The sequence below is a fragment of the Vanellus vanellus genome (assembly GCF_965231255.1).
Source record: "Vanellus vanellus genome assembly, chromosome: 14".
Taxonomy (NCBI): domain Eukaryota; kingdom Metazoa; phylum Chordata; class Aves; order Charadriiformes; family Charadriidae; genus Vanellus; species Vanellus vanellus.
Window position 1 is genome coordinate 12,767,373 of NC_138919.1, and position 24,549 is coordinate 12,791,921.

A 24,549-nucleotide genomic window follows, 5' to 3' on the forward strand; every position below is an offset into this window, starting at 1 on the left:
CTGCTCTTCTCTCCTCCACAGGAGCCGGGCAGTCTTTGTGGAGCTGATGCAGTATAACCCCAGCGTGGACCTGCATGCTGCCATCACCCTCCAGCTGGAGTTCCTGGGGGCCGGCCAGGCCATCGCCGCAGTCACCATCAGCCCCTTCCCGCTGCTACGGCTCAGCGGGGGTGTCACGCTGCAGCTTCTCATGATGGTCAGTGTGCTACTTTCCCTCTGCGTTGCTCTTTCCTCTCGGTCACTGTGCAGACACCTCGGGGTACCCATTGCTTGGGGTCCCAGAAGGGCAGCATTCATTACTGTGGACTAAAGCTCCGCTGCCTGAGGCCACTTGTCCTCATACCTGTCACCACTGTGCTTCCAGACCTGGATAGCGCACAGAAAATATCCCTGGCACCACTGAGGGGAAGGAGATTCCTCCTGTCTGGCAGCATTTATTGGTCTTAGCCTTTTTGCTGCCTTGAACTCATGTCTGTCGCTGTGGAAACTTGAGGCTTTTGTTCTTCTGTCCCCAGTGGGGACATCAGCCAGCTGAGCCCATGCCCTTAGAGATCCTGCCTGGGATGTCTTCCCCTGGGCACTGCTACCCTGCCACAAGTGCATTGAACGTGGTTTGGGGAGCTTCACTGCTGGGGCAGGAGAGAGGTACAGACTGAGTGAGGAAGGCATGAAAGGACTTGGGTGTGTGCTCCAGCTGTAGGCTGGCAGAACTCAGCCTAGTACATGGGGCTTTTGCTGTCCTGGGGTACTGCAGGGTCTCCTGGTGCAGCGCAGCAGTCAAGTCTTCTTTGCTGGTAACCTCTCCATTCCTCCCCCAGGTCTTCCTCATGATGTTTGTGGTCTACTTCGTGGTGTCTGAGTCACTTTCCATCAAGAAGGAAGGCAGGGCCTACTTCACCCTGTGGGGCAACTATGGCCAGTGGGTCTTCATCCTCCTCACCACCTGCACCGTGGTGGTGCACCTCAGCCAAGCCACCCTTGCTGACCAGCAGTGGCTCAAGTACCTCAACAACCGCAAGGGTTTCACCAACTTCTACCAGGTGGCCTTTCTCAACACGGTCTTCAGCACCTTGGCTGCGTCCCTCCTCTTCCTCTTGACTGTGCAGGTATGGAGAGGGTTGGGTGGGAGCAGCATGTTGGCAGGGATGTGTCCTTTGGTCCTTCTGTGCCAGCTTGTCATCCATGCCCAGTCCCATAGCAGGGGCAGCAAAGGGCCCTGAAGTGAAAACAAATGCAAGATTGTGGTCCTGCTGTGCCAGGCACTGATCAAATGCAACAGGGCTGCTGCCACATCCAGACTCCACCGCAGGACAGAGGTGGTGGGCAGCGATGCCACATGCATCTTTGCTGTAGCACTTTGGGTCTCTAAAACCTCCGGGCCCTCAATTCCCTTGAGGAATTCAGCCTAGTGTGGCTGATGGGATGATTTTTGCCTGCAGGGAGCATGTTGACTAGGATGTCCTTTGCTCTGAGAGTTTGCATTTCTCAGACTTGCAGAGATGTTTGAAAGACCCTTCCCAGGGCTGGAAGGATCTCGCAGCAGCCTCTACGGCAGGCCCATGTTGTAACACCGTCCTCTCTCTTGGTCCCAGGCTGCCCAGCAGCTGCGTTTTGTCAGGCAGTGGTCTGTGTTTGGGAAGACCTTTCAGAAGTCTGCAAAGGAGCTGACTGCTGCGGCGCTGACATTCGTCGTCCTCATCCTGGCCTACGCTCAGCTTGGCTTCCTGGTAACTACCTGCTGTCCCCACCTCACCTTGCCGAGCGGCTGGTCGTCAGCAAGGGCTTCCCAGGGTCACGTTGCCCCTCATCCCTCACCATGCCATGACTGTGAGCAAAGCCCAGCGGGTCCTCTGGGTGCTCCAGTGCTCAGCCTACACAGGGTGCTTTTGTCTGCCACAGGCCAGATGGCTTTGGCCAGGGGCTGTGTCGCCTGTCCATGTCACAGCCGATATGTGAGCTGTTTGTCAGGGCTCATGCTTTGGAAGGTGGGGTAGTGAGTGCTGGGGTCAGAGGAACATTTTGCCACTGATTCCTTCTCATTACATCTCCAATGTCCTCCTTGCAGCTTTTCTCCTCCTCCTCGGAGTCCTTTCGCAGTGTTGGCAGCAGCCTCCTGCTGCTCTTTGCCATGCTGCGGGGCAGCGCGAACCTCCGCCCGCCCGAGTCATCAGGCCTCTACTACCTGTTCTGCACCAGCTACATCATCCTGGAGGTGTGGATAGTGCTGAGGCTGTTCACCGTGGTGCTTATCTACAGCTACCGGGAAATGCACTTTGAGCTGTACCGCCCCGCCTTTGAGCCCCAGGACTATGAGATGGTGGAGCTCTTCATGCGCAGGCTGAAAATGTGGATGGGCTTCAGCAAAGCCAAGGAGGTGAGTGAAGCCTGGGAGCCTCCATGGACAAGGGGCTGGGTAGCAGGCAGTAGGCTACAGATGTTTGCAGAGAATCAATGTCCACCATCCTTAGCCTTCCTTTGCCTCTGGCTGCTTCCCATTGCTGTTCACAGTCGGGTTCCTCTCGCAGGTGAGGGCTGGAGTGGCTGTTCCTGGAGCCCCAAGAGCTGGGTTAGTGATGGGCTGTTGTAGGGGCATCTGCTGCCAGTTCTCTGTCCCACAATTCCACGTGTTTTTATCTGGGTTTGTCCCCAGGTCTGTGCTGTGGCCTGGCCCACCAGGAATGGCTGGGAGCAGCTCTGGGGCTGTATGGAGCACGACACAGTGTCACAGCACAGCGTTCCCACTTACCAGCTCCTGAAGTAACTCTGCCCCCTGCCCCCTTCTTCTTTTCCAGTTCCGGCACAAGGTGAGGTTCGAAGGCATGGAGCCGCTGCCATCCCGAGACTCCAGTGACTCCAAGTCCTTCCGGGGCCCCACTCCCAGCGCTGCCTCTGACAGCTCCAGGGCTTCCACCTCCTCCAGCCAGCTGGATGGGCTGAGCCTTGTGCTGAGCACCCGCGACAGCCTGGAAGTGGATGCTGACATCCAGCGCCTCCTTTCCCTCTTCGAGATGCTGCTTGCCCAATTTGACCGGGTCAACCAGGTGACAGAGGATGTGTACCGCATTGAGCACCAGCTGGAGGGCTCTCAGAACCGCCGCTCCAGGAGGAGGTACACCCAGATGTCGGAGGATGTCCTGAGCAGGTACTGTGTAGGCAGCACAGAGCAGGGGCCCTCACCTGACATCTCCTCCGACACGGACCTGCAGCCCCCACGGGATGCTCCACTGTCCCCCCACTCTGCTGCCGCCCCGCCGGGCAGCAGGGGTTCTGTGCCCCGCCGGCTCCTTCGAGCTAGTAGAGGCATCAGCGTGGCGGCTTCTGTGCTGCCCCCACACAAACCCTACGCTGCTGTAGCTCCGGCGGTGAAGAAGAAACGGCCCCTCCGGGCCAAGAACAGGGTGCACCCCACTGTCAAATAACAGTGCATCACGGGGAGCAGTGCCCTCGGAGGGCAGAGAGCACCTGGGAAGAGGTTTGCGAAGGGCGGGCTGTGCCTGCCGTGCAGACCTGGAGCTTCAGGAGCTGCTGCTTCTGAAAGCTCCCGCCATGGCAGCTGTGCCTGCCGGGGCGCACGGGGCTGCTGCCTGCAACGGGGCTGGCACAGCCGCCATCCTCCATGGACCTGACCGTCCCCATCAGATGGGCCAACTTCCTTACTGGTGGTTTCCAGCATTAAGGGTTGGTTGGAGAAGGCTGAGCCTTTCCCTTGGGGACAGCTGGAGAAGGGTGCGCGGGGTACAGTCAGCGTGCAGAAAATCCCTGTTAGGGTAGGGCGGGATTAAAAAGTCATTTCTTTTGTTAAATGGCCCCATTTGCAAAGAGCTGCATATGGCGACTGTCACACGGACACTTTACTGGGGACTGGCACAGGGTGACAGGTACAAGTCTTGCCTCTCTTCCCTGCTGGCTGTGCCGGATGGAAAGGGGAAGAGGAGAGCCCCAGGCCTTGAAGGTTTGAACTAAGTCTTGGATTTTGTCGACCAGACACACTGTGGAGGAAAGCTACAGGTTTCAAGAAGATATTTAACCATTTTTATTTTTTTTTTAAGCATAAATATATATAGATATAGATAAATGATATCTACACCCAGATCAGTTAATTTCCAGTATTAGCTACTTTTATCCTCCAGAAATTGGTACTATTGTTTGTATTTAAAGAAATCCAATATTTAAACGAAATGACATTGCAACCTGCAGCGAGCTGCCAGCCCTGCTGCCCGGCCAGGCTCGGAGGGGATAATGAGCTGCAGCTCAGCCCGAGGGGTGTAGAGACCTCGGGCTGCTTTCAGCCGTCTCTGAGTGTGGGGTTGCCAACGTGCTGGCTTCGCTGCGGTCCCCCACCCACCCCCTGCCCACCAGCGCTCGCCCCCCACACAGTGGCCTACGGGGTGCGGGCGCTGCTGGCTGCTTGGCTTTTCTAATCCAAGGAATGTATTGACCTAAGTATATGTATTTTTTTGGTTTACTTGTTCGTATGTACTGCCCAGCACTTTAAACAATGCTTTCCTCGGCTAACAATGACACATGCGACATAACAAGAATGGGATAATATATCACAAAAGCAGTATTTTTTTTGTTTGTTTAAATCATAAACTGAAATGAGCAAAGCGCTGATGAGGTGAACGCAGCCCGCAGCACGCCCCAGCCTGAGGCAGCCGTGCCGGTACCTCCTGGCATCGTCCCTAGGAGAAGCACAAAGGCACTGCGGGAGCTGGGGGAGGCAGGCGAAGCCCTAAAATGGAGCGTTTGTTGGGGTCCCTCCAGCCCTGCCACCCCGCAGCTCCCCGGGACTCGCCGTGCCTGGGCTACAGCTGGCCTGTGCTCGCCGTGCCCGGCCGGGGAGGGGCTGCGCCACAGGGCACCTCCTGCTCGCAGCAATTGGGGGTGCTGAGCAGCGGCCAAAGCCTCCCCAGGGCCTGCGTTCACTTCATCATCACCATTTCATGTTATGTATATTGTAAGTAATTTATATGGTTTGGGTTTTTTTTTCTTTAAATGTATATATTTTTGTATGTTTGCTATATTTTCATAGCATCGGTAACGTGTTTGAAACATGTAGATAGGAGACAGAATACTATTGTCAGAGTTATTTAAAGGATGTATTAAGTGCTTCTTCCTGGGAATGTCCCGTGTATATAAGTATTAGGTGTCTGTGTGCATGTGGTGCGTGTGCTCTCCTCCCAGCTGAGGTTCGGCCAGGCTGGCTCCGGGCCAGTCACTGCAGGTGGAGCGGAGCGTGGCAGGGGCTGGGAAGCCGGGCAGTGCACGACTTGGTGTGTTCCCAGAACCTGCTCCGTGCTTTGGAAATGCGAGAGGGTCGAAGGGAAGCCTTAGGCAGTGAGTGCAGGCGGGCAGCGCTGCAAGGGAGGGTGCCTCGGGTTAGACTGCATCTTGCTTCTGATGCTGGTGGTCCTGGAAGCATCCTTCCCATGCCCGTGGCAGGGAACACCTTTGCAGGCAGAGAGGTCTTCTCAGACACATCCATTACTAATCACATCACCTCCTGTGTCTCCCCATCCACCTCCCAGCACTTCTGCCACACTGTGTTAGGTATTTTTAAAGATTTCATTCCAGCTGTGCACATGCTTCCTTGGCTCCAGGCACCTGTCTACATCCCTTATGGGTGACTGAAGGAGGACACAGGGGTGCTCTTTGTGATGGCTTTGGGACTGGTGTGTTACCTTTGAAAAACTGAGTTGATACGGGCAGACACTGAGGAAAGGTTGCAGAAGGATGTGGGCAGGAGAAAACAAGTATGCTGTAGCTTGAAGATTACTTATAGTGAGGTGGTGGTTGGTCACTATAGAGGTTGTCGAAAGAGCAGATTGCACAGAGGGAAGTAGAGTGCAGAGGGGAGAAACCCAATACTAGTAACCACAAATCTTTCATGGTGGGAAGGAAAGGCAGGTAGTAGAGATGACAGCGAAGCGCCTAGAGTTCAGTAGCAGTAGTTGGAGGACTCCAGCTTGGAGGCAGCAGGTGCCTGGAGCAGGTAGAACCAGCAGTGAAGACCACAGAGCCCAGGTGAGCCCAAGGATGGGGCCCAGTGCTGGCTCAGGTGCTGATATTAGTAAGCTTCGCGCACTGTGCAGAAGTGATCCGTTATTCCTTTTACAAACACCTCCATCTTCCCCAGAACTCTTCCGGTATCTAAAACTGGTTTTCAAGCCACAGATTTAAAACTATTTGCTAGCAGCCACCAGGCTTATCTTTGGTAGATGCCCAGGACTTTTTTTTTTGGTGACAGGTACAATGCTGGTGCACATGCCTGCAAGCCATGTCCCAAACCCCTCAAGGCAGTAAAACGAGCAGCTGGGAGATGTACCAGGATACCTGGGATGTGGCGCTGCAGTTCTGGGCACACCTCTGCAGTCACATCCAGCCGCTAAGCTCATTGCCCCTCTGGTGTGTCCTCCCCGGTGCTAGTAAAGATGTAGGTATAAAACAAAATCCCGTTCAGTGAGATAAGCACAGGCCCTGGGTGAAATTCAGGAACTCTGTTCTACTTCTGTCCTTAAAGCCAAAGTTTCTGACTCTTTGGCTGTGCCTCAAAAGGAAAGGCACTGGAGAAGTATTTAGTTGCATAAACAGCAACTACCCACGAGGACAAAAGCAAGTTGCTCATCTTCTAATGCTGCTGCATAAGCACGCAGGAATTTTTTTTTTGGCCAACTGAGAGATGGAAAAAGGAGAGTAACTGTAGGAAAGCACTCACTCGCACGTGCTGCTGGGTGGGCCACCAGCTCTTACTCTCTTTAGGGTTCTTACACGGGACATCTCCTATACACGACTGCACCAGAACAGCCGCTTTTAACCTCTAGCTCCGCACCTGGCTGCACCCGTGCATCCTCTTCTCGCTGCAGCGGAGCAACGTGCATAGATCCAGCCACCCCTGAGGGCCATACGGGAATGCTCAGTGAGTAAAACGAACCAAGCATGTCTTGGAAATCTCTTGCATCTTCAAGAGCCAAAAAGTTCCGTTCAAGATCCACAGTTCAGTTCTCAGCCCCTCCCCACCCCCACAGCTCAAGTGTACTCATTTAAAAGAGGTTGGGAAGAGGAGTTAAGTGCAGGAAGGAGAGAGGCAGTGGCAAGCAGGGACCCGACTGCTCAGAACTGCCTTTAATAAGCTAACGGGAGGCGAGCAGGTGGGTGCAACAAGGATGTTCCCCCAGTAAAATGTCAGGATTTTTTTGTTCCCAAGTGCCTGTTTCTTACCAAGCGTGCTCTGCGTGTGTGTGAGTGTGACTTGATGCGTGTGACTTACCAAGTGCTTCTTCTAATCAAAGAGGAGCAGAAACGGGATAAGACAACTGCCCTACTTCTTTCCTTCACTTGAAGTATGGAGAGCAGCTCTGGAACCCACAGTTGTTTCTTGAAAAGCCAAACACCTCCACGAGGGCCCATGTGTGTGATGGGCACCACAGACAGCTTTCAGGCAATCGTAGTTCTCATCATCGCAGCATTTATTTGTACAAACTATAGCAACGCTCACAGGGTTCCTTCACTGTCCCAGCTAAGGTACCGCGTATTCATGCACTTAGCTGCAGCCAGAGTTACTAGTCATGGCGTTAGACCCTCGACAGCAATAAACTTGACTTGCAGCCCTCACCAATAGATAAATACTCCTGAATGTATATTTCTGTGTTTGTAGTCACCCAGAGATGGTTTCTTATTTATTGTCTTAACTCTCACCAAGATGCAACAGTATCAAGCTGCTTAAATAAAAAAAAACCCTATTTGTTAGTTTAAAAGGGAGAGGGAGGGACTTATATAAATGCTTTTTTTTTTTCTTTTTTTTTTTTTTTTTTTAAACAAAGAACAGATGATTGTGACCAATATGCCAACTGTTACTGTCTGGTCAGCATTTCACTGCAAACAAAAGTATCTCATTTTGTAACTGTGGGGATGTTTCTTAAAAAAATGACAAAATGACAAGGTCAAATAAAAGATGACTGCTACGACCTGGCTCTGGTGCTTTTGTTATACTCACTCCTGCCCACTCACCGCTCCCAGCGAGAGCTCAGCAAAGGCTCAGGGACAAAGCAGCGCTGGCCAGAGCTAGTCCAGAAACACCCCTCCCCACCCCATTGTCGTTCTCTTTGTCTGTGATCAGAATTTTAATTAAGATCTCCTGCACAATACAAGGCGCTTTCTTAAATCAGCCAGCCTATTAGGGCAGCTCTGAGCTGTAATTAGGGACATCAGCTCATCAGTGAAGGGTCTGCGGGTCATGGTAAAGGAGACTCAACCAAGGCAGAGTATGGCACAAGGGCTCGCGCGGCCCCAGGCTGCCCCCGCACAAATGCCCACGAGAGCAATTGAGCTGCTCTGGTCACCAGCAGTGGGAAACACCGACAGAAGAGCACCCCACTGCAGAGGTTACCTGAAGCTGAAGCAGAGGGAATATCCCCAGTACAGGGACTGGAACACAGCCAGGTATCGCACCACGTCCAGCACGTGGCGGTGCAGCTGGTGGTTACTAAAATACAAGCGATATGGACTGGAAAACTGAAAGGGGAAAGGAGGAAGGAATTCACGTTATTATGAAACACAGTTTGAATCTTCCCAGGCCAGCAAGAACCCACCGACCATATGAATATTTTATTTCCTTTACGACTTATAAACACTCAAAAACACAACATACACTTAGAGTTCCCAAACAGCCCTGCACAAGCTAGTAGCATCACATTTGTCTCCTCACCTGTCACTTCACAGTTCTGTGTGCAGATTGCACTTGTCTTCATCTCCATTGCAAGGGCGCTGCTGTTAGCAGTTACTAAAAAGCCACGCTCCCCACTTATTTACAAAGCAGGAGATAAAGTACTCACAGTATAGTCCAGCTTACATGGTTTCTCCCAGTTTGGTAGTGTAGTGTCTGATGACCATCTTACCACAAGATGGGCTACATCATCCCATTCCACCTGTACAGGCGTGCACTGAAAGGACCGCTTGTTAACTGCTTCAACAGCTGCAGTCCCAGGAGGAGAGACTGTCACTATGTGTTAGTGCAACAGGCAAAACTCGTTCAGAGGTGATGCCCCAAGACATGACAACAGTCTTTCAAAAAGGGATTTACCGGGTGCACGGAGAAGGACAAGAGTTACCCCCAGCATCGCTGCAACCACTGGAAATTCTGCAGCTGAACCTAGAAGCCAGGTCTGCCTCTGGATAAATCCTTGCAGTCAGCCTGGTGGGTCAGACTGTTCATTGCAAGTAATTTATGGCCCAGCTCTCTGCCGTTCTGCTGCTCTGGCGAGCGGCACCCACCTCCCTGTTTTGTGTTGTTTCTGGTCGCAAAGTCATTTCTGCTGAACGAGGGAGGGTTTGCTGTGAATCTCTCAAAATGGAGACAAATCCTTGGGAATTTAAGCAGCACGTTTGGCACATCACTTGAGAACGCAAATTAACTCTTACCAGAGCTGGCAGCAGAACAAGTCTGAGAGCCTGAAGCATTCAAGTGCTGAGAGGCACCAAGGCCTGGAGAGGAGCTGGGATCCCTGGGTGCTTAGCAATAGTGACTGGATTTTCAGTACTTCATTCCCACTAAATTCATCAAAATTCCCACAATTCCTGCACCTTCCAACTACGTGATGAACTGCAGAACATCATACTTTGTCTGCTTCCACCAGACACTGGTATGGAAGGAGTCCAAAGAAAGGTTCTGCACAAAAGTTTCCATCAGAGATGGAAGCCTTGAAATAGCTCAGACCAAATAAAACCAGAACATGTAGAGTTGGTCCTTTCTTGGAGCATCTGCTGGGGATAAAGTGTCCTCCTCAGACAACAGTGGCAGGCTGAGACAGAGAAACTTTCAAGCCTCCCGGTACGGTTCAATGCTGAGTCCACATGCAAGCCGCACAGCCACACCGCGCCTGCCAAACCCTGCTCCTCTATGTCCATGCAGCCGCACGGAGTCAGCACGCAGGTAAAATGCTTTCGCTGCTTCGTCCGTCCCAGAACAGACACACTGACTCACTGGGATCTACACGAACTCTGTGAAGTCGTCCACCGAAGAGATCAGCCGCTTCCTCTGTCCGGTCTCATAGGTGGGTGGAGGGTCCTGAGGGACCTGGGGAGGGGCCTTTGGCGGAGCAGATGGATGCATCTGCAGGGGAAGGCCAGGAGTCTGGTACTGCGTTTCTTCACGTAACTGAAAGTCAAATGAGAACAGATCAGCTCCATTCTCTGTGGAACTCTTTTCACTCTCCATTTGGGCCGGGCAGGACAGGTTACTCAGGACAGCTTGTCCTACCGTCCCCAGCACGCTGCCAAGCGGGTGCAGCTCTGTGTCCGGATATCAGGGCTCCCAAACCCCTTGCCGCCAAAGAAGCTGTTTGGAAGCTCCCAAGTCCAGACCTACATTGCTACACTTGTGACTCCCACAAGAGCTGGATTCTAACCTTCCTACACATATTCCTCTGCTTATTCAGCAAGTCTGGAGAGCTGATTTTATGTGCCTTATTTGTAATAAGCCTCTAAGGTAGAGCCCAGTTCTAAATACTAAGAAGAGACAGCTTTACTTACCCGGTGCCTGAGCCTCTTGATATGACGTAGCCTGGCAATCCATTTGGATGGGTAGGTGTCAGTAGGGTTGGATCGACTATGATGAACCTGGGAAGCCATCTAATTTGGGAGGGGTGGGGAGAAGCAGGGAAAGAGAGTAGGCACGTTAATGTAACCACAAGAATAACAATAATAGAACATTTCAGTACAGTTTGACAGCAACTGAAATACAGCTCTAAGTTATAACTGTTCACATGCTAACTCTGATTTAAACATTGACAGAAATAACTGAAGCAGAAAGCTTATTTATTTGTTTTAGCAAGTCCTACTCATTTCCTTGGAAGCTGGTGATGCACCAGGACACCAGCTGAAAGACAGAAGGTCTAGGGGAGCTCAGAGGTACTCACGTTAGCGTGCAAGGCCATCTGACGGGCTACAAACGGCAGGTTCTTATCAGAGATGATCTTAGCAACACTCGTGTCCACAAGACCCTCCATGTCTTCATTTTAAAGGAAGAAGAAAAAAATTATTGGAAGACAGTGAAGAACAAGCCAAAAGTTGCCAGTAACTGAACAGACAAGTAATATAAACCTGAGGAATTGCACCACAGAACCTCAGAAGTTCCCACCAAGCTCTACAGTTCCAACTGTAACAGAACTCACACTGCAACTTATCAAAACTGGCTCTCAAATTCTGGCTACTCTGTAATGGTTTGAGGAGAGCCCACACATGAACCAAAGTGTAAACAAAAACCACCCCAGAAGTACCCCTTTGGTAAGAGGAAAGCAAACGTCCCTGTAGATTACTGCACCAGCACTGCGAGCTCACGCGGAGCCATGACCAGTTTCCAAGTATCAGGTCCTGCAGTGCTGGGAAGGACAGCAGAGGCCAAAGCCACAGGGACCTCCACCACATACCTCCTCCAGTATTCCCAAGCCATTGTTGGAGGGACTTGCTCTCCTCTGCTGCACTTTGCCTTAAGCTTGAAGATAGCATGAGTGGTACAATGGGAAGAAACCTCTTATCTTGGGAAGATACATGAACAGGACATATCCAGACATAACTGGGCAGCAAATCGGTTTCAGAGAGATTCTCCTGGAAGTTTTTACTTTGAAACACAAAACCACTGCAAAGTGAAGGCAGTTACTGCACCACCAATACAGCAAAGCCTGAGAACAAAGGCTGGAGGGATTCCTACCTTTCCGACACTGCAGCGTCACCAGGTTACAGTCATAGTCAAGTGGTGTGATGATAACATGCACAAAATTGAACTGACCCTAATGAGAAAACAATAAAAGAGTAATACACATTTTCCTGGCAGCCATCGCGATTCTTGTGAATGCCATAAACTAACACATGTGAATCCACCATGGCAAATAACCGCCATTCCTGATCTCAACACTGTTTGCTAAGATAACACACATCAGATTAAGGTTTTACAAACAGCCACATGTCTTTTTATAACACACCCGCAAGCAAAATCTTGTACCTTTATTGTTCCCAGCTTAAAGTCTTCTCCAGAATCATTGTAAACAATAGAAACAAAATCATTCCCAAGGTGCCTTTTCTTGTCGCAGCGATATTTATCCAAATCCTTTGTGGGCATCAGAGTAGCAATGTGGAAAATGGCTGAAGAGGAAACAGAAAAACCCTTAGGCTGGCCTGGGTAACCAGCGCTGCAAGTAGCAATGGTCCACATGCAGCACTTGCCTGGAAGACAAAGTAGGACCAGCACCACAATAATATTAAAAAATAAGTTGTGCTCCCTCAATGGGTTTGTCCCCATTTGTGACAGCTGAATCCAGTCCCTCTGGACTGTTCCAGCAGTACCTGGAGTACAGAGCGCAGTGGCAGCAAAAGGGCAGCCTCTGAGAGCTCTGCTCTTCCCAGTTTTTAGGTACTGCTCTGCACAGTCTTCTCTAGCACCAGGCTCAGCAAAGTGAATGGGCTTGGCTTTCAGCACGTGCCTGATGTATACTGGAATAAGCGTTCTCATCAAGCTGGGATAGCAATCTATCCGTTCATAGAAAACGAACAGGGGACTGGAGAAGTACTTCTGGGTATCTTTTCCATGACGACAGTAGCATGGTGAGTAGAATCTGGTTTGAGGAGGAAGAGTTAAATAGCTTAAACCAGGACTTCCCCTCATTGAGCTCTGCAGAGCACCAGGGCCACAGTGAGTAACCGGCAGCTACTCCACGGAACCAGGTAATGACTGGGATGCACAGAGCTGTATCAAAAAAATTGGGAAGTTCATCATAGCTTGTTGGATCCCAGATGATATCTGCACTGCTTGGTGCTGCAGAAGCTGGGTAACACTGCAGTTCAATTAGCGATGACCACAGTAATGACAACCCTCCTGCTTTCAGTACTGCTCTTCAGAGAAACGATTAGCAGAGTTTTGACATGTACACACCACCCTCAATTAACAGCCTTCATAGCAGCTCAAGAACAAACAGCTTATTCTACAAACCTCTACACCAAACCATATCAACCTTTAATAGAGCAAACTATTTTAAAAGTAAGTGGTGAGATGATTATTTTTTTTTCTCTTAAAAAAGGCAGGTATGCACCTCTCCCAAACTTTAACACATGGCTTGCAGGGACACCAGAGAGAGCGTGGAAGGAGAACAAAGCCCCAGGTCATCTTTACTACATCCCTGGAAAGGAAACAGTTTGTAGAAGGCAGGTCAGTCTTCAGATGAGAAAAGACCATCCTTCCACTTCCAACTTCTGGAGCCACCTTACCTTGCATAATGTCGTCATGCCAACAGTAGGTAAACTGTCCATCCTCCCCACACACATCCAGGCCACCCAGGTAAATTTTATCTGGCTGACAGTCTTTGAGCTCAATGAGTTTCCCTAACCCAGTCAGGAACTCTGTATAGCGATAGGATCCGTGCTCATTTGACAGAATTGCGATTTCGTTGTTGCTCTAGAAAATAAGAACATGGGAGTCTCACACTGAACGCTAAGAGCACTCAATCAGCATGAGTGATTAGGTTATTACTTTCCCTAGAAGAGCTTCACGCAGGCACTGATTTTTAATGCAAGAAACTAAGGAAAAGCAAGGCTACCGGAGGAGCAGGACAAATCTCAATGCAGGAGTAGCGGTGCCAGGCCTTCTGTTGAGACGTAACCATGAAAGGATCTGCACACAACTCACCTGGCCTTCTCCAACGTAGAGCACTGCAATCTTGTGCGTGTCGTAAGAAGGAATTTGATCCAGGAGCTGCACTGATCTTTCAAATGTCTACAATCAAAACATCGGTCACATCTTTAAAAATTTATCTCCACACACCTGCTGCCCTCCCTAAAACCCCTTCAGGACAACAACAACACAATGCGAGCACAGATTCCTGACCTTCAGTACTGTCTTCCTTGATGAACACTGCCCTACTCTGTTCTGCAAGGGCACAGTGCATCAGCAGTCCCAGGTACAGAGCAGTGCTATATGGCATCTGTCACCACACTTTCTTGGTTTTATACTTCAGATGAGATTAATATGGCAAACTGCACGGGTCAGAAGCACTTGCCATGACGATATTATATCCTATCTTCATTTAAGCTCCAGGCATGAAAAATTATCGTGTCTCTTGCTCTGAAGAACATTTTTAGCACAAAGCATCAGCTCATCTCACTTCAGCTCCCTACTGCCTGCCCATCCGAGCCTAAAGTGAGGGGAAATAATCAGCAGGTGGTCTGAGGAGCTCAGTTCACAAGAACCCCACTCCAGCACTACTTCTCCAGGAAGTTTATGACTAATTTCTCATATGATCACAGAAAGCTTCTTGGCCACTCCCAATTACATGGAGGGCTGACAGGTTTGTCTAGTGACATTCTGCCAATATCACCTAATACTCAGTTTTCATCCTGCCCTTCTACCAGCAAAAAACAAAACTCAAAAATCACCCTGCCTTCTGGTTGGGATTCTGAAACAGCACCAGCAAAAATCTCCCAATACCTCAAATTCAGTCCAGAGCCATAAAGTGGGAGCCACCAGGACTGGGGAACAGAAAATCTCCCATCTGCAGGACTGTTGGTAGGAACAACCTTTAAATCGCACTATCAGAGCTGGACATTTCATTTAGTATCATTTATATTAAAAAAGAGCAATGAGGTTAGAAAAATCAACGAAAAGAATTAAAAAAAAATATATCCTTGCCTACCTCATTTGGCAACAAAAGGGGCTTGTTGTTTTCATCACCAAAGAATGGGGAGTGGTATAACTGTAAAAACACAAAGCTAAGGGAGAGAGGGGAAAAAAAGTCCTGTTACCACAAAAATAAAGTCCGTTTCAACCTGTTGTATGCAAGAACATTATGTACCGAAGAGGAGCAATTAAAATGCTAACAGGGTATTACTCATCTTCTAGAGACACTTTAGGTGCCTGGGTGACCTGCAGTTTGTAATGGATCCCTGTCATAAAAAGCAATGGTAATGTCAAACAGCAGCAGCTGCACAAATTCCCTGTTCAAAAGGCAATCTTTACACTGAGCGGAGGAGTAGGAATGCACTCCTGCCTCACAGCTATGGGCGCTACTTCTAGGATAACAGATAAATGATTTTACAGACTTTTGCGTTTTACCTGCCCTCAATAAGATGAAGATTGTGTCGTAACGCAATTTTGGACAACTACCAATATCTAAAGTTCAAAAAGCAACTATTATAACCCCTTCTTTTCCTTCTTCTTAGCATTTTGCACATTATATTTCTTGAACTTCAAGTCTAGTAATTAATTCTGTTCACAGCAAAATTAACTCTAGGTGAACTGCATTCAAGCCCCACCTGCAGTTGGACCCCAAATTGGGATAGATTAAGAACATGAAGAAACTATTCATCTATTTCTTTCACCATTTAAGAGACCCGATTCCTAAATCGCAAAGTTAATTTGGTGGTAGTGGGTTCAACATGCCTGTATTAGCTCCTGAAAAAACAGTTAATTAACCTTTCTTTTTAATCAGATACTGTTTTGTAGATCCCACAAAACCAGCAGCCCACTTCGAATGAACCCAGCCATGGCTGCAGCAATTCTGAGCTCACCATTTCGAGGTGAGGGAGGTCATTCTCCCCCTCTACTCTGCACTGGTGAGGCCACAACTGGAATACTGTGTCCAGTTTTGGGCTCCCCAGTTCAAGAGGGACAGGGAACTGCTGGAGCGCATCCAGCGAAGGGCAACTAAGATGATTAAGGGCTTGGAGCATCTCCCTTATGAGGAAAGGCTGAGAGAGCTGGGACTCTTTAGCCTGGAGAAGAGAAGGCTGAGGGGAGACCTTATTATGGTGTACAAGTATCTAAAGGGTGGGTTGAAGGAGGATGGAGCCAGGCTCTTTTCAATGGTTCCCAGTGACAGGACGAGGGGCAATGGGCACGTTAGAACACAGGAAGTTCCGTTCAAATACACAGAAAAACTTCTTTACAGTGAGGGTGGCAGAGCACTGGCAGAGGCTGCCCAGGGAGGTGGTGGAGTCCCCTTCTCTGGAGATTTTCAAGACCCGCCTGGATGCAGTCCTGAGTAATGTGCTCTGGGCAATCCTGCTTTGGCAGGGGAGTTGGGCTAGGTGATCTCTAGAGGTCCCTTCCAACTCTGAAAATTCTGTGATTCTGTGATTTCTAGCTTCAGATAAGCCCTTCCACCCACCTTGGGTTTATTCCGGGTACTTTCTCCGCATTGGAGGCTGCTGTCCTGCTCTTGAAGGCATCTCTCTCGATCCTTTTTCCTCTCCTTGATGGGGCTGAGTCAGAGATGGTGTATCCTCGGGGCCGGTGCCCAGAGGGGGAGCGAGGCGAGGTGACAGGACCGGTGCCATCCAACCCGCCTGACCCAGTCACTCTGGCGTCCTCCCCCTTGCCCAGCCAACTGCTCAGCCCTTCCCCTTCCAGGTTCCCAGACTGGGATTTTGATTTCACTTCTGTGCTCAGCCGCCTTGTTACTTCTCTGCCATTTGCATCTTTGAGGACCTCCTGCAGTGTCTGTAGCTCGGGGGAAGAACTCGACTTGCTGAGCGGCTGGGATGGCTGGAAGGAAAGCTCCTCCAGTGTTCGGCCGTCCTCTGATGGCAGGACTCTCCCGATGGGAATTCCACCCTCCACCAGGTCTTCCGACTTCAGAGATTTTTCTTCTTGGCTGGAGGTTGAGGAGGACTTAAAAAGGGAGAAACAAAAATTAACAGTTTTCGTGATAAGCAAAATAAAAGGTGACAACAGTAATGCTCGAGGCACCCCTTGACACTTCCAGCGAAAGATGAGCAGAAAGGTGCCAAGGACAAAGCAATGCAGATCAAGGATCCTGAATAAATCAGATATTTACTGCTGCTGCTCTGCATGCAGTCCTTCACAAGCCATCCAAACCCTGAATCATGACTGCACGTGCATGTTGGTATCATTAGTGGGTTCTTTCAGAGGGTGCCAAGAGGGACTCATCTGAACACAGACAATTCTCCCTTGTGTCTAAAGACGGGGCTGTCATACAGGACAGAATTGGTTAACCTGTTTCTTCTTACCCTGCTATAAGACTCCTGGGGTTTACCAAACCTTTCCTCACTCAGGACTTGTTCAGAACACGAAGTCTCAATGTCCTCACTCTCTGGAGACTCAGCTGGGGACTCGGTTTCTTTTAGCTCCATTTCCAACGGGCTCCCTTCCTCCAGCACCACCGCTGATTCTATCGAGACACAAGGCAGAAGAACTGAAGTCTGCAGAGAGGCACAGAGCGGCAGGCCCCCATCCTCTCCTCTGAAGTACCAGCCTTTTCCCTATGGGATTTCAATGGAAGGCCACATTGAATAAGTGCTCTGGTTCTTTGATTTCTTGTCATGTCAGACTTGCTCCTGGTTCCCCTTTTGTATAGAATAACTGATCACCTTACCCTCACAGCAAAGGGCTGCGTCTGCTTTGGTCAAAATAAGTGCAGTTGTTTCCAATTGTTACTGATGAACAAGCAGGGGACAGAATGAGGAAATGGGACCTTGTACATCAATGCTCGGTTATCAGGACAGACAGGAACTACAGAGATGTAAGAAAGTACAAGACTAGCATTAAAAGTTCATCATTATCCAGGCAATGAAGACATCAGTTCTATGCAAGTGTGCAAAAAAGTAAGTTTTTCTTGTACTGAAATGCAATGCTCCTGTGCCTTGTAGTGGCCTAGAAGGAGATAAGAAATTTTACTAGGAGCCATTGACTTGCAGTTTGGCAGTTTTCCTAGTATGTCTCAGTAGAAGCAGAACAATTCAGCCCTAGACATATGAAAGGACAAGAGAGCAAGAGTAATACATGCACTGCAGCAATACTGGGAAACCTGCGTGTGGCATCTGATCAGACAAATGGTTAATGAAACCACACTGACAAGAAAGCTCCTTGGAAGCCCTGCCTACGGTGGAGGAGGTTATCGCAGCATTTAACGTTGTCTCTACTCCAGGCAGTGACCCTGACCACAGGGATGAGTCTGACCAAAGGCTCCTCTTGGCCTTGCTTTTTTTGTCCTGAGGAAAAGGCTGGAGAACAGGAGGCTTCCCATTACGCACACAAGGGACTGGAAGACCAATCTGAAAGGCCAAGATTTGTTTTCCAAAATAAAATAAATAAATAAATAAAAAATAATTAGCACACACAAAAAATAAAGAAAATTGTCAAAATTAAAAAAAAAAAAAAAGAAAAAAGATCACTAAAGCAGCTTTTCCTGGATTGATTTCAGCTCGCAGGACCAAAGTTATTTCAAAGAAGCAATTAAGAGTTAGCATTGCACACACATACCTTTAAAAAAAAAAAAAAACAAAACCAAAAACAAAACAAACCAAAAAAAAACCAAACCAAAAACAACGTGCTGATCTGGTTAGCTGTCCAAGCCAGAACACACCTGCATACATCCAGTGTTTCCAAGCTTCCCTAGCTCTTACACTACTGCCAAAATTGCTGGTGTTTTTAAATAATGCAAGGATTCACTAATTATTCTTCAGGTGGGAAAAGAATAATACGAACATAGAGAAGTACAGAAAAATATTTTACCGCAGCATCTTTGTGTTGCTTTAAGAGGCCTCTGTCAAAACCAACCAGTAGTTAAGAATACCCCACTGCCCTTCAGAGAATTTTCCAGTGAAGGAAAGAAGGCAGAAAGACATTTCAACCCTCTAATTAAAATCACAAAGCATTGCAGATTATCAAAGCAATGCAGGTGTTGTGCTCATAAGGTATGCAATTTGATCTCCACTTCATTTAATTACAAAGTCAATTTTACTGAAGTGGAGAAAGATTTTACACTACTATACCACCTCCAAAAAGCTAGAATTTAGCAGGTTTTCCCCTGAAATATATTTCTTTTTTTTTTAAAAAAGAAAACACCTTTTAACCAGCATCTGTTTTAATGTCAAACTTTATATATATAATCAGCTCCTTTTATCTTTTCTGTGTCCAATTCTGACAGATTGCTGTGGGCCCAGTAGCACGGGACTTCATTTCAGGGTAGCTTGTCCTGTAGCATACTGTGCTATTCTCAGAAGCGAGAGCTTTTACATTTAGCAGAACACAAAGCCCATTGTAAAATGCAGCTGAAAATAAATAATTCAATTAATCAAGCCACTCAGACATTTTGACAGGTCATTTAACACTGTGCCTCACGGCTCACAATCCACCCCAGCTAAAACAAAAGTTGCTTTAAGAAATTGTCTGCACTTGCAAATGTTGGATCTGGCTTGGACTTCTTCATGCTAGTCAAGATCCCATTTGTTGAGAGTAATGAGACTGGGTACAGACAGGAGACATGGAAGGGGAAAATGAAGAATGAGGGATACATTTTCTATGAATCAGAGGTGTTCTTCTATGGCAATACTTTTTTTTTTTTTTTCCTTAAAGATATATAAATATACCTGCCCAGGATATGCTCCTGTGCAACTTCCCTTGACAACTGGACTGGTACATGGAAGAGAAAGAGGCCACTGCAAAGGGAAATCAAGTGAGCAGCTACATCAAAAGGAAGGAGAGACTATATGAAAACAAAATATAAATTAAAAAGCACAGAGTTTAAAATGTAACCAAGAGCCTACTTTAAAATAAATAAACAAATAAATAAAAACAAAGGAAAGAACAAGCTGGGATAAGCTCACTAGATGCCAAAGGGATACTTTAAGGGTACGAGGTCTCAACATGAATAAGGAGGCATAAACACATTCAAACAATGCAGACTCGAACTGCTGTCTTTGAAGAATGCATCTTTGTGAGTTTTAGAAACAGAAAGTTCCCTAGCACACGCAGAAAACCAGTCTGAGCTTTTCCTAAGCTACACACTTTTGGCAAAAGATCATTTTTAAACCCACAGAAGAGTCTGAAGAGTAGAAATATGGATAAAGATTCACATAGTTTTAACCTCTACAGAGGAAGAAGAACATGCATATGAGAGTCTGACAGCAAAACTTTTTCAAAACCTTCATTCGCCAGCCAGCTCCAGCAAGTCTACTGCAGAAGTTGTCTTAACAAGAATGTGGCCAAAATTATTTTCTCAGGCTGCAACAGGAATGGCATTCAGGTGGGTGCTTCTTTCAACTTATCAGTTAGCACATATGTACCACAAATTTGTAAGAGTCAATAAAAGTGTTCACGGATAAGAATTTAATTTTTTTTTAAAAAGGAATAATTTGATTTTGAGTCTAATTTTAAGATTTCAGAATGTGTAAACGCAATATCATGTCCTGCCCTGTTTAAAATAAACCTGAAAACTAGCATTTTTTTACCAGATTTCCAAAAAATTCATACCATTGATGCCACCTCTCCAGAAAAGCCTTGTCTGCTTTTACCGCTGCTCAATTTTGATAGTGCTAACAGTGCCAAGAGCCTCAGCGTTAGATACTGTTGATAAGAGCTCTGCACGGGGGTACATAAAGCTTTACAAATTTCAGCTGTTGGTCAACACAAACCTCCCAACATTAACAGCTCTTTCAGAAGTGAACCAGCACCAAAGTAAATACAGCGAAAAGCCCTGGCCACTATGTTAAAATAAAGCCATCACAAGAAACTTAAGTGATTCAACTGCACCAGTTTGAAGGCTAAACAGTCTTCTTAGGAGGTGAATAAATCTGCAGCCAACAGGATAAGACAGGCAACTAACCGACCCTGGCTGGCAAGGTTCGTAACGGGCCATTCTCCCAGGAATCGAGTGCTCTTAGTGCCCAACACAAATCCCCATACTGAAGACAAATGGAAATGGAAATGCTGCATGGGAAGACCTATCCACATGTGGGATGCCCAGATCAGCCCCAAACAAGTGGCAGAGCAAAAAGATCCATGACTTTATTCATTTCCATTTGGGGAACAGTTAATGTGAAACACATTACTCCTCCAAAGAAACTCCATTACTCCTCTCTTTAAGAAAGAGCAGTACTTTCCGATGGAACATCAGAAGCAAGGAGGAAGGGAATTTTTCACTGAAAACTTCTAGGGACAAGAACTGATTCCTCTTCTCGTGGCTACGTTACTCCTCATGCTACTAACTTTACTGTTCTAGAAGACCTAGACCAGACTTTAAACAGGCTAGTTGACAGCTATGCTGGACGCACTACTGGCTTCACATCTCTCACCTGTGTTGGAACGCTGGAGAAGCGATGGTTTGGCTGTCCCGGTGGCCAAGCTGGAGGAGGGGACAGAGAGGGATTTATATAGAGCCGTTTCTCGGTGTTCTTTAAAACGCTCTGCAGCCATGAGTGCATTAGAGAGTTCTTGCAGGGGCATATTGTTAATGTCTGAAGAAAATGGACTGAGCGGGTTCTCCAGACTCATCAGCCAGCTTGTGTTACCTGGTAAGAGAGAATTAGGGAAGAATATTAAGTACTCCCTACTCCAGAAAATTTACAACTCACATCAAAGAAAGCACCAGTTGTTTGGGATTTTGCAAGTAAAAACATCAAAACAGACCAAGTTCTCAATTCTCCTGACATTTGGCAGAATCACTCGATTAATTTCCTATTTTCAGTAAGTAGCTCCCAGTGCTCTATACTTCACCCCAAGCTCTTCAAAAGCCATCCTTGGTAACTCATTACTACAGCAGATTCCCAAAGGCATCCAATACACTCAGGTATTTTAATTAATGATACCAGGTCAGTTATTTTCTCATGAAGCAACTTCCATCTGAAATAGACAATTCCCTGTCAATGTTGTGCAGTATACCAATGTTCAAGAATTTTGACCTTGAACTTGTCATTACTCCTTCTCTTAACAGCAGACACAACTATGCAGCTACTCTAGCCACAAGCCTCATTCATCTCCAATCGAGCACGGGAAGCCAGAACAAAGCATAGACAGATGTAAAGAAGAAAGTGTAAAAATGGGAAATGCAAAGTAGGGTTGATATGATCTGGCTCTATTTCCGTAACAGCATTTAATATACAAATTTAAGTCCTTGCTTCAATCTTTTCACGGGTCTTTTGTACATTTAAAACACTAAAGAGTGATTCCAAAGAATTAAGTATCAGATGTATTAGTTTCAAGAGGCAATAAGCAATAGAGAGATCCATTTGCAACTAAATACGGATTTTTCTTCTTCATCCAGGCTCCACTTTCTTAGCAAGAAGTCAAAAGAGCTCACTCCACACTCAGGTAAAGATACCTGTGGGTCTGCGCACCAGGATTTCTGCCCATCCCTGTGTCAGCAGCGGGACATACGCAGCTAAGTTTGCTTTTTCTTTCTGCAGAGGCGTCTGTGAAGCAGGATTAGTCTTCTCTGATCGAGATGCAGGAGTAGGAGGACCCTGTGTCCCTTGGGAAGCCGAGCCACTGGGAAAATGGGAGGCTGAGCTGTCTAAGGCACCAACACGTAAGGCATGACCACCTAGCAAGACAGACACAAAACAGAAGGGAGAACCTTGCTTAGTTAGCACTAAAAAGATCTCAGAAGTAGTAGGTCCTTTAAGCTCCTCTAGCAGCTGTGCGCACAATATTGGGAACCTAAGAGAATTTTACCTTCTATGTGTTTCTTATAAACCATGAGGTTAGACAAACATAGCTGATTCTTACTGCAAGTGTTCACCACTTAAACCATCAGCAAAGTTTTCCTGCAAGGAAAGGCAAGCAGGAGGAGCACCACCACTCTGAGGCCAACAGCTGCTGCTACCTGCCCACTATTAAATACCGGACAGGTCCAGATTCTCAAATTAGTTTAGACAGAGTTCTTTTCAGTAGGCACATGGACACTTAAGCCTGCGACACAGACCCAGAAATAGCAGTAAGACTCCAGGATTGGAATTTACCAGACATGGATCGGACTCTGTTGCGAGAGCTTCTGCAAACCTGCTGCCCAGCTTGAGATTCCAGTTTTGCTGGAGCTTCTTTAGTTTGTCTCACTTGCAAAACAGGGTCTGAGCTGTGGAAGAAGAAGATATTGATGATATTGAGAGAGGAATCAGCCATGCTGGACAAATAAGACATTCCTTTTCTGGTAAGAGGAAAACCTAAGAAGATGCACTGTAACAGTGGTTTAAGTGACTTTGTTAGGTGGAAATTTCTAGAAATTGGAGCAACAATTACCTTGATTCTGTGCTGCTTTGGAACTCTCCAGAGTCTAGGCCAAGCAGGGACCTTGTCCCTGTTCCAACGCTTGTAGTGATGGTCACCAGCTTGTTACCAACCAGCCACGTCTTTGTCCTTCCTCCAGCCAACAGAAACTCACCCACAGGAGACCTAGAAACATATTTGTGATGAACAGAGCTCTCAGACTGCAGAGCACAGAGCCCGCACAGGTGGCTTATTTCACGTAACTATGTAGGAGGTTCTGCTGTCTGCTTTCCTTCTTTATACAGCATTTTTAACATACCCCCCAGTCGTCAACAAACACATCCATCAGGATAAGGGATGAGCTGAACTTAGTACCAATTGGTAGTAGTACTACTGGACACAAACATCACAGAGCAGAAGGGAATGAGCCATGTCTGAGCTACGTGTCTCCTTCTGGGAAGGCCTAGCAAGAAATGTAAATGCCCTCCATTTGAAGCCAGCTGGCACAACACTGTAGCGAAGATTGCAAATATCCAGCAAGAACATGGAGCAAAGCACTGCTCACAGACAGCATGCCTTCAAGGCATCTCCTTCTCGACAGTTCAAGGATGAGGCAAAGGCTGGTTGGCTCCAGTGGACTTCTCTCATTTAACTTCATATTTAGCCAAGCCAGGTTTTATCTGCGGGGAATGGCTTCAGAGCCTGGGTCTGCCAGAATCTCAAACATGTCATGGTAATTTTCCACTAAAAAAGTGAAATACGAACCTCAAACAAAACCATCTCTCCCGTGGTCACCGACTGAACCCTACCTCTTAGGCACCGCAGTGAAGTTGGAAAAGACATATCGAGCCATCATATCCAGACAGGTCTCAGTGAGTTCCAGGTGAAGATTTTTTAAGTTGTCATCAGCCTGAGCCATTGAATTTTCATCTGCAGAGCCCAGGCTTGAACTAGTGATGGACGTTTGTATCCGGCTACAAGAGAACGTTTCCAACTGACAGATCACATTGCAAAATGCTTGTCCCTGTCACCCGAAAGACAGTGTGATGCAGAACAACCTGCGATACATGCACATGCCATATCAGAGAGGCGGCCAGACATTAAACACAGGACACAATAAAAACATTTTTGGATCAGCCTCACGTTGTGCTTTCCGGATTGTCATTGCAGAAAGCGTATTTTATCTTGAGAGACTGAGAAACACTTAAATGTCTGTCAACTGACTAGGTCAGGCCAGTGCTCTCTGATGTGGGTGGCCCATGGGCAAGTGCACCAAGCAAACAGTGAGTGGCAGCACCATGCTTTGAGCTCGCTAATCTATTGTGAGGACAAGCATCCCATAATCTGCAGTTTCCCAGGCCGCATGTTGCCCATGAGCCATAAATCAGGCCACTCTAAGCTTAACTTCATAATCATGTGGTTTTCTTTTTTTCTCTGTTGCACCCCTTTCATACATTGATTTTTTCCCTCCAAATTCAATAGCTATGTACAACCTAATTTAACTTGAAATAGAAAAAAATTGCACTCTGAACAGGAAATTGGTACAAGAATCGACAGCAACTCTG

General features: G+C 47.5%; 2 protein-coding genes across 3 annotated transcripts in view; one reads left to right on the forward strand and one right to left on the reverse strand.

Annotated features, from left to right (window-relative positions):
• The window catches only part of PKD1 (polycystin 1, transient receptor potential channel interacting), a gene marked incomplete at both ends in the record, with an annotated part of 96,062 nt that extends 92,643 nt beyond the window's left edge, over positions 1-3,419 (forward strand). The window contains 5 exons of the mRNA XM_082490521.1: positions 22-196; positions 819-1,106; positions 1,593-1,727; positions 2,066-2,374; positions 2,793-3,419. Of these exons, the coding sequence (XP_082346647.1) occupies positions 22-196; positions 819-1,106; positions 1,593-1,727; positions 2,066-2,374; positions 2,793-3,419 (1,534 nt within the window). The remainder of the gene's footprint in view (positions 1-21; positions 197-818; positions 1,107-1,592; positions 1,728-2,065; positions 2,375-2,792) is intronic.
• Positions 3,420-8,085: 4,666 nt separating this feature from the next.
• The window catches only part of TSC2 (TSC complex subunit 2), a gene marked incomplete at its 5' end in the record, with an annotated part of 34,473 nt that continues 18,009 nt past the window's right edge, over positions 8,086-24,549 (reverse strand). The window contains 16 exons of one of the 2 annotated variants that reach the window (XM_082490456.1): positions 8,086-10,153; positions 10,528-10,626; positions 10,914-11,005; positions 11,705-11,783; positions 11,996-12,135; positions 13,255-13,441; positions 13,673-13,759; positions 14,676-14,751; positions 16,149-16,651; positions 17,011-17,171; positions 19,372-19,440; positions 21,076-21,291; positions 22,101-22,322; positions 22,741-22,853; positions 23,018-23,170; positions 23,794-23,958. In XM_082490456.1, coding sequence (XP_082346582.1) covers positions 9,986-10,153; positions 10,528-10,626; positions 10,914-11,005; positions 11,705-11,783; positions 11,996-12,135; positions 13,255-13,441; positions 13,673-13,759; positions 14,676-14,751; positions 16,149-16,651; positions 17,011-17,171; positions 19,372-19,440; positions 21,076-21,291; positions 22,101-22,322; positions 22,741-22,853; positions 23,018-23,170; positions 23,794-23,958 — 2,530 coding nt within the window. In that variant the 3' untranslated portion in view covers positions 8,086-9,985. The remainder of the gene's footprint in view (positions 10,154-10,527; positions 10,627-10,913; positions 11,006-11,704; positions 11,784-11,995; positions 12,136-13,254; positions 13,442-13,672; positions 13,760-14,675; positions 14,752-16,148; positions 16,652-17,010; positions 17,172-19,371; positions 19,441-21,075; positions 21,292-22,100; positions 22,323-22,740; positions 22,854-23,017; positions 23,171-23,793; positions 23,959-24,549) is intronic. The other variant, XM_082490457.1, reaches the window with a different exon arrangement.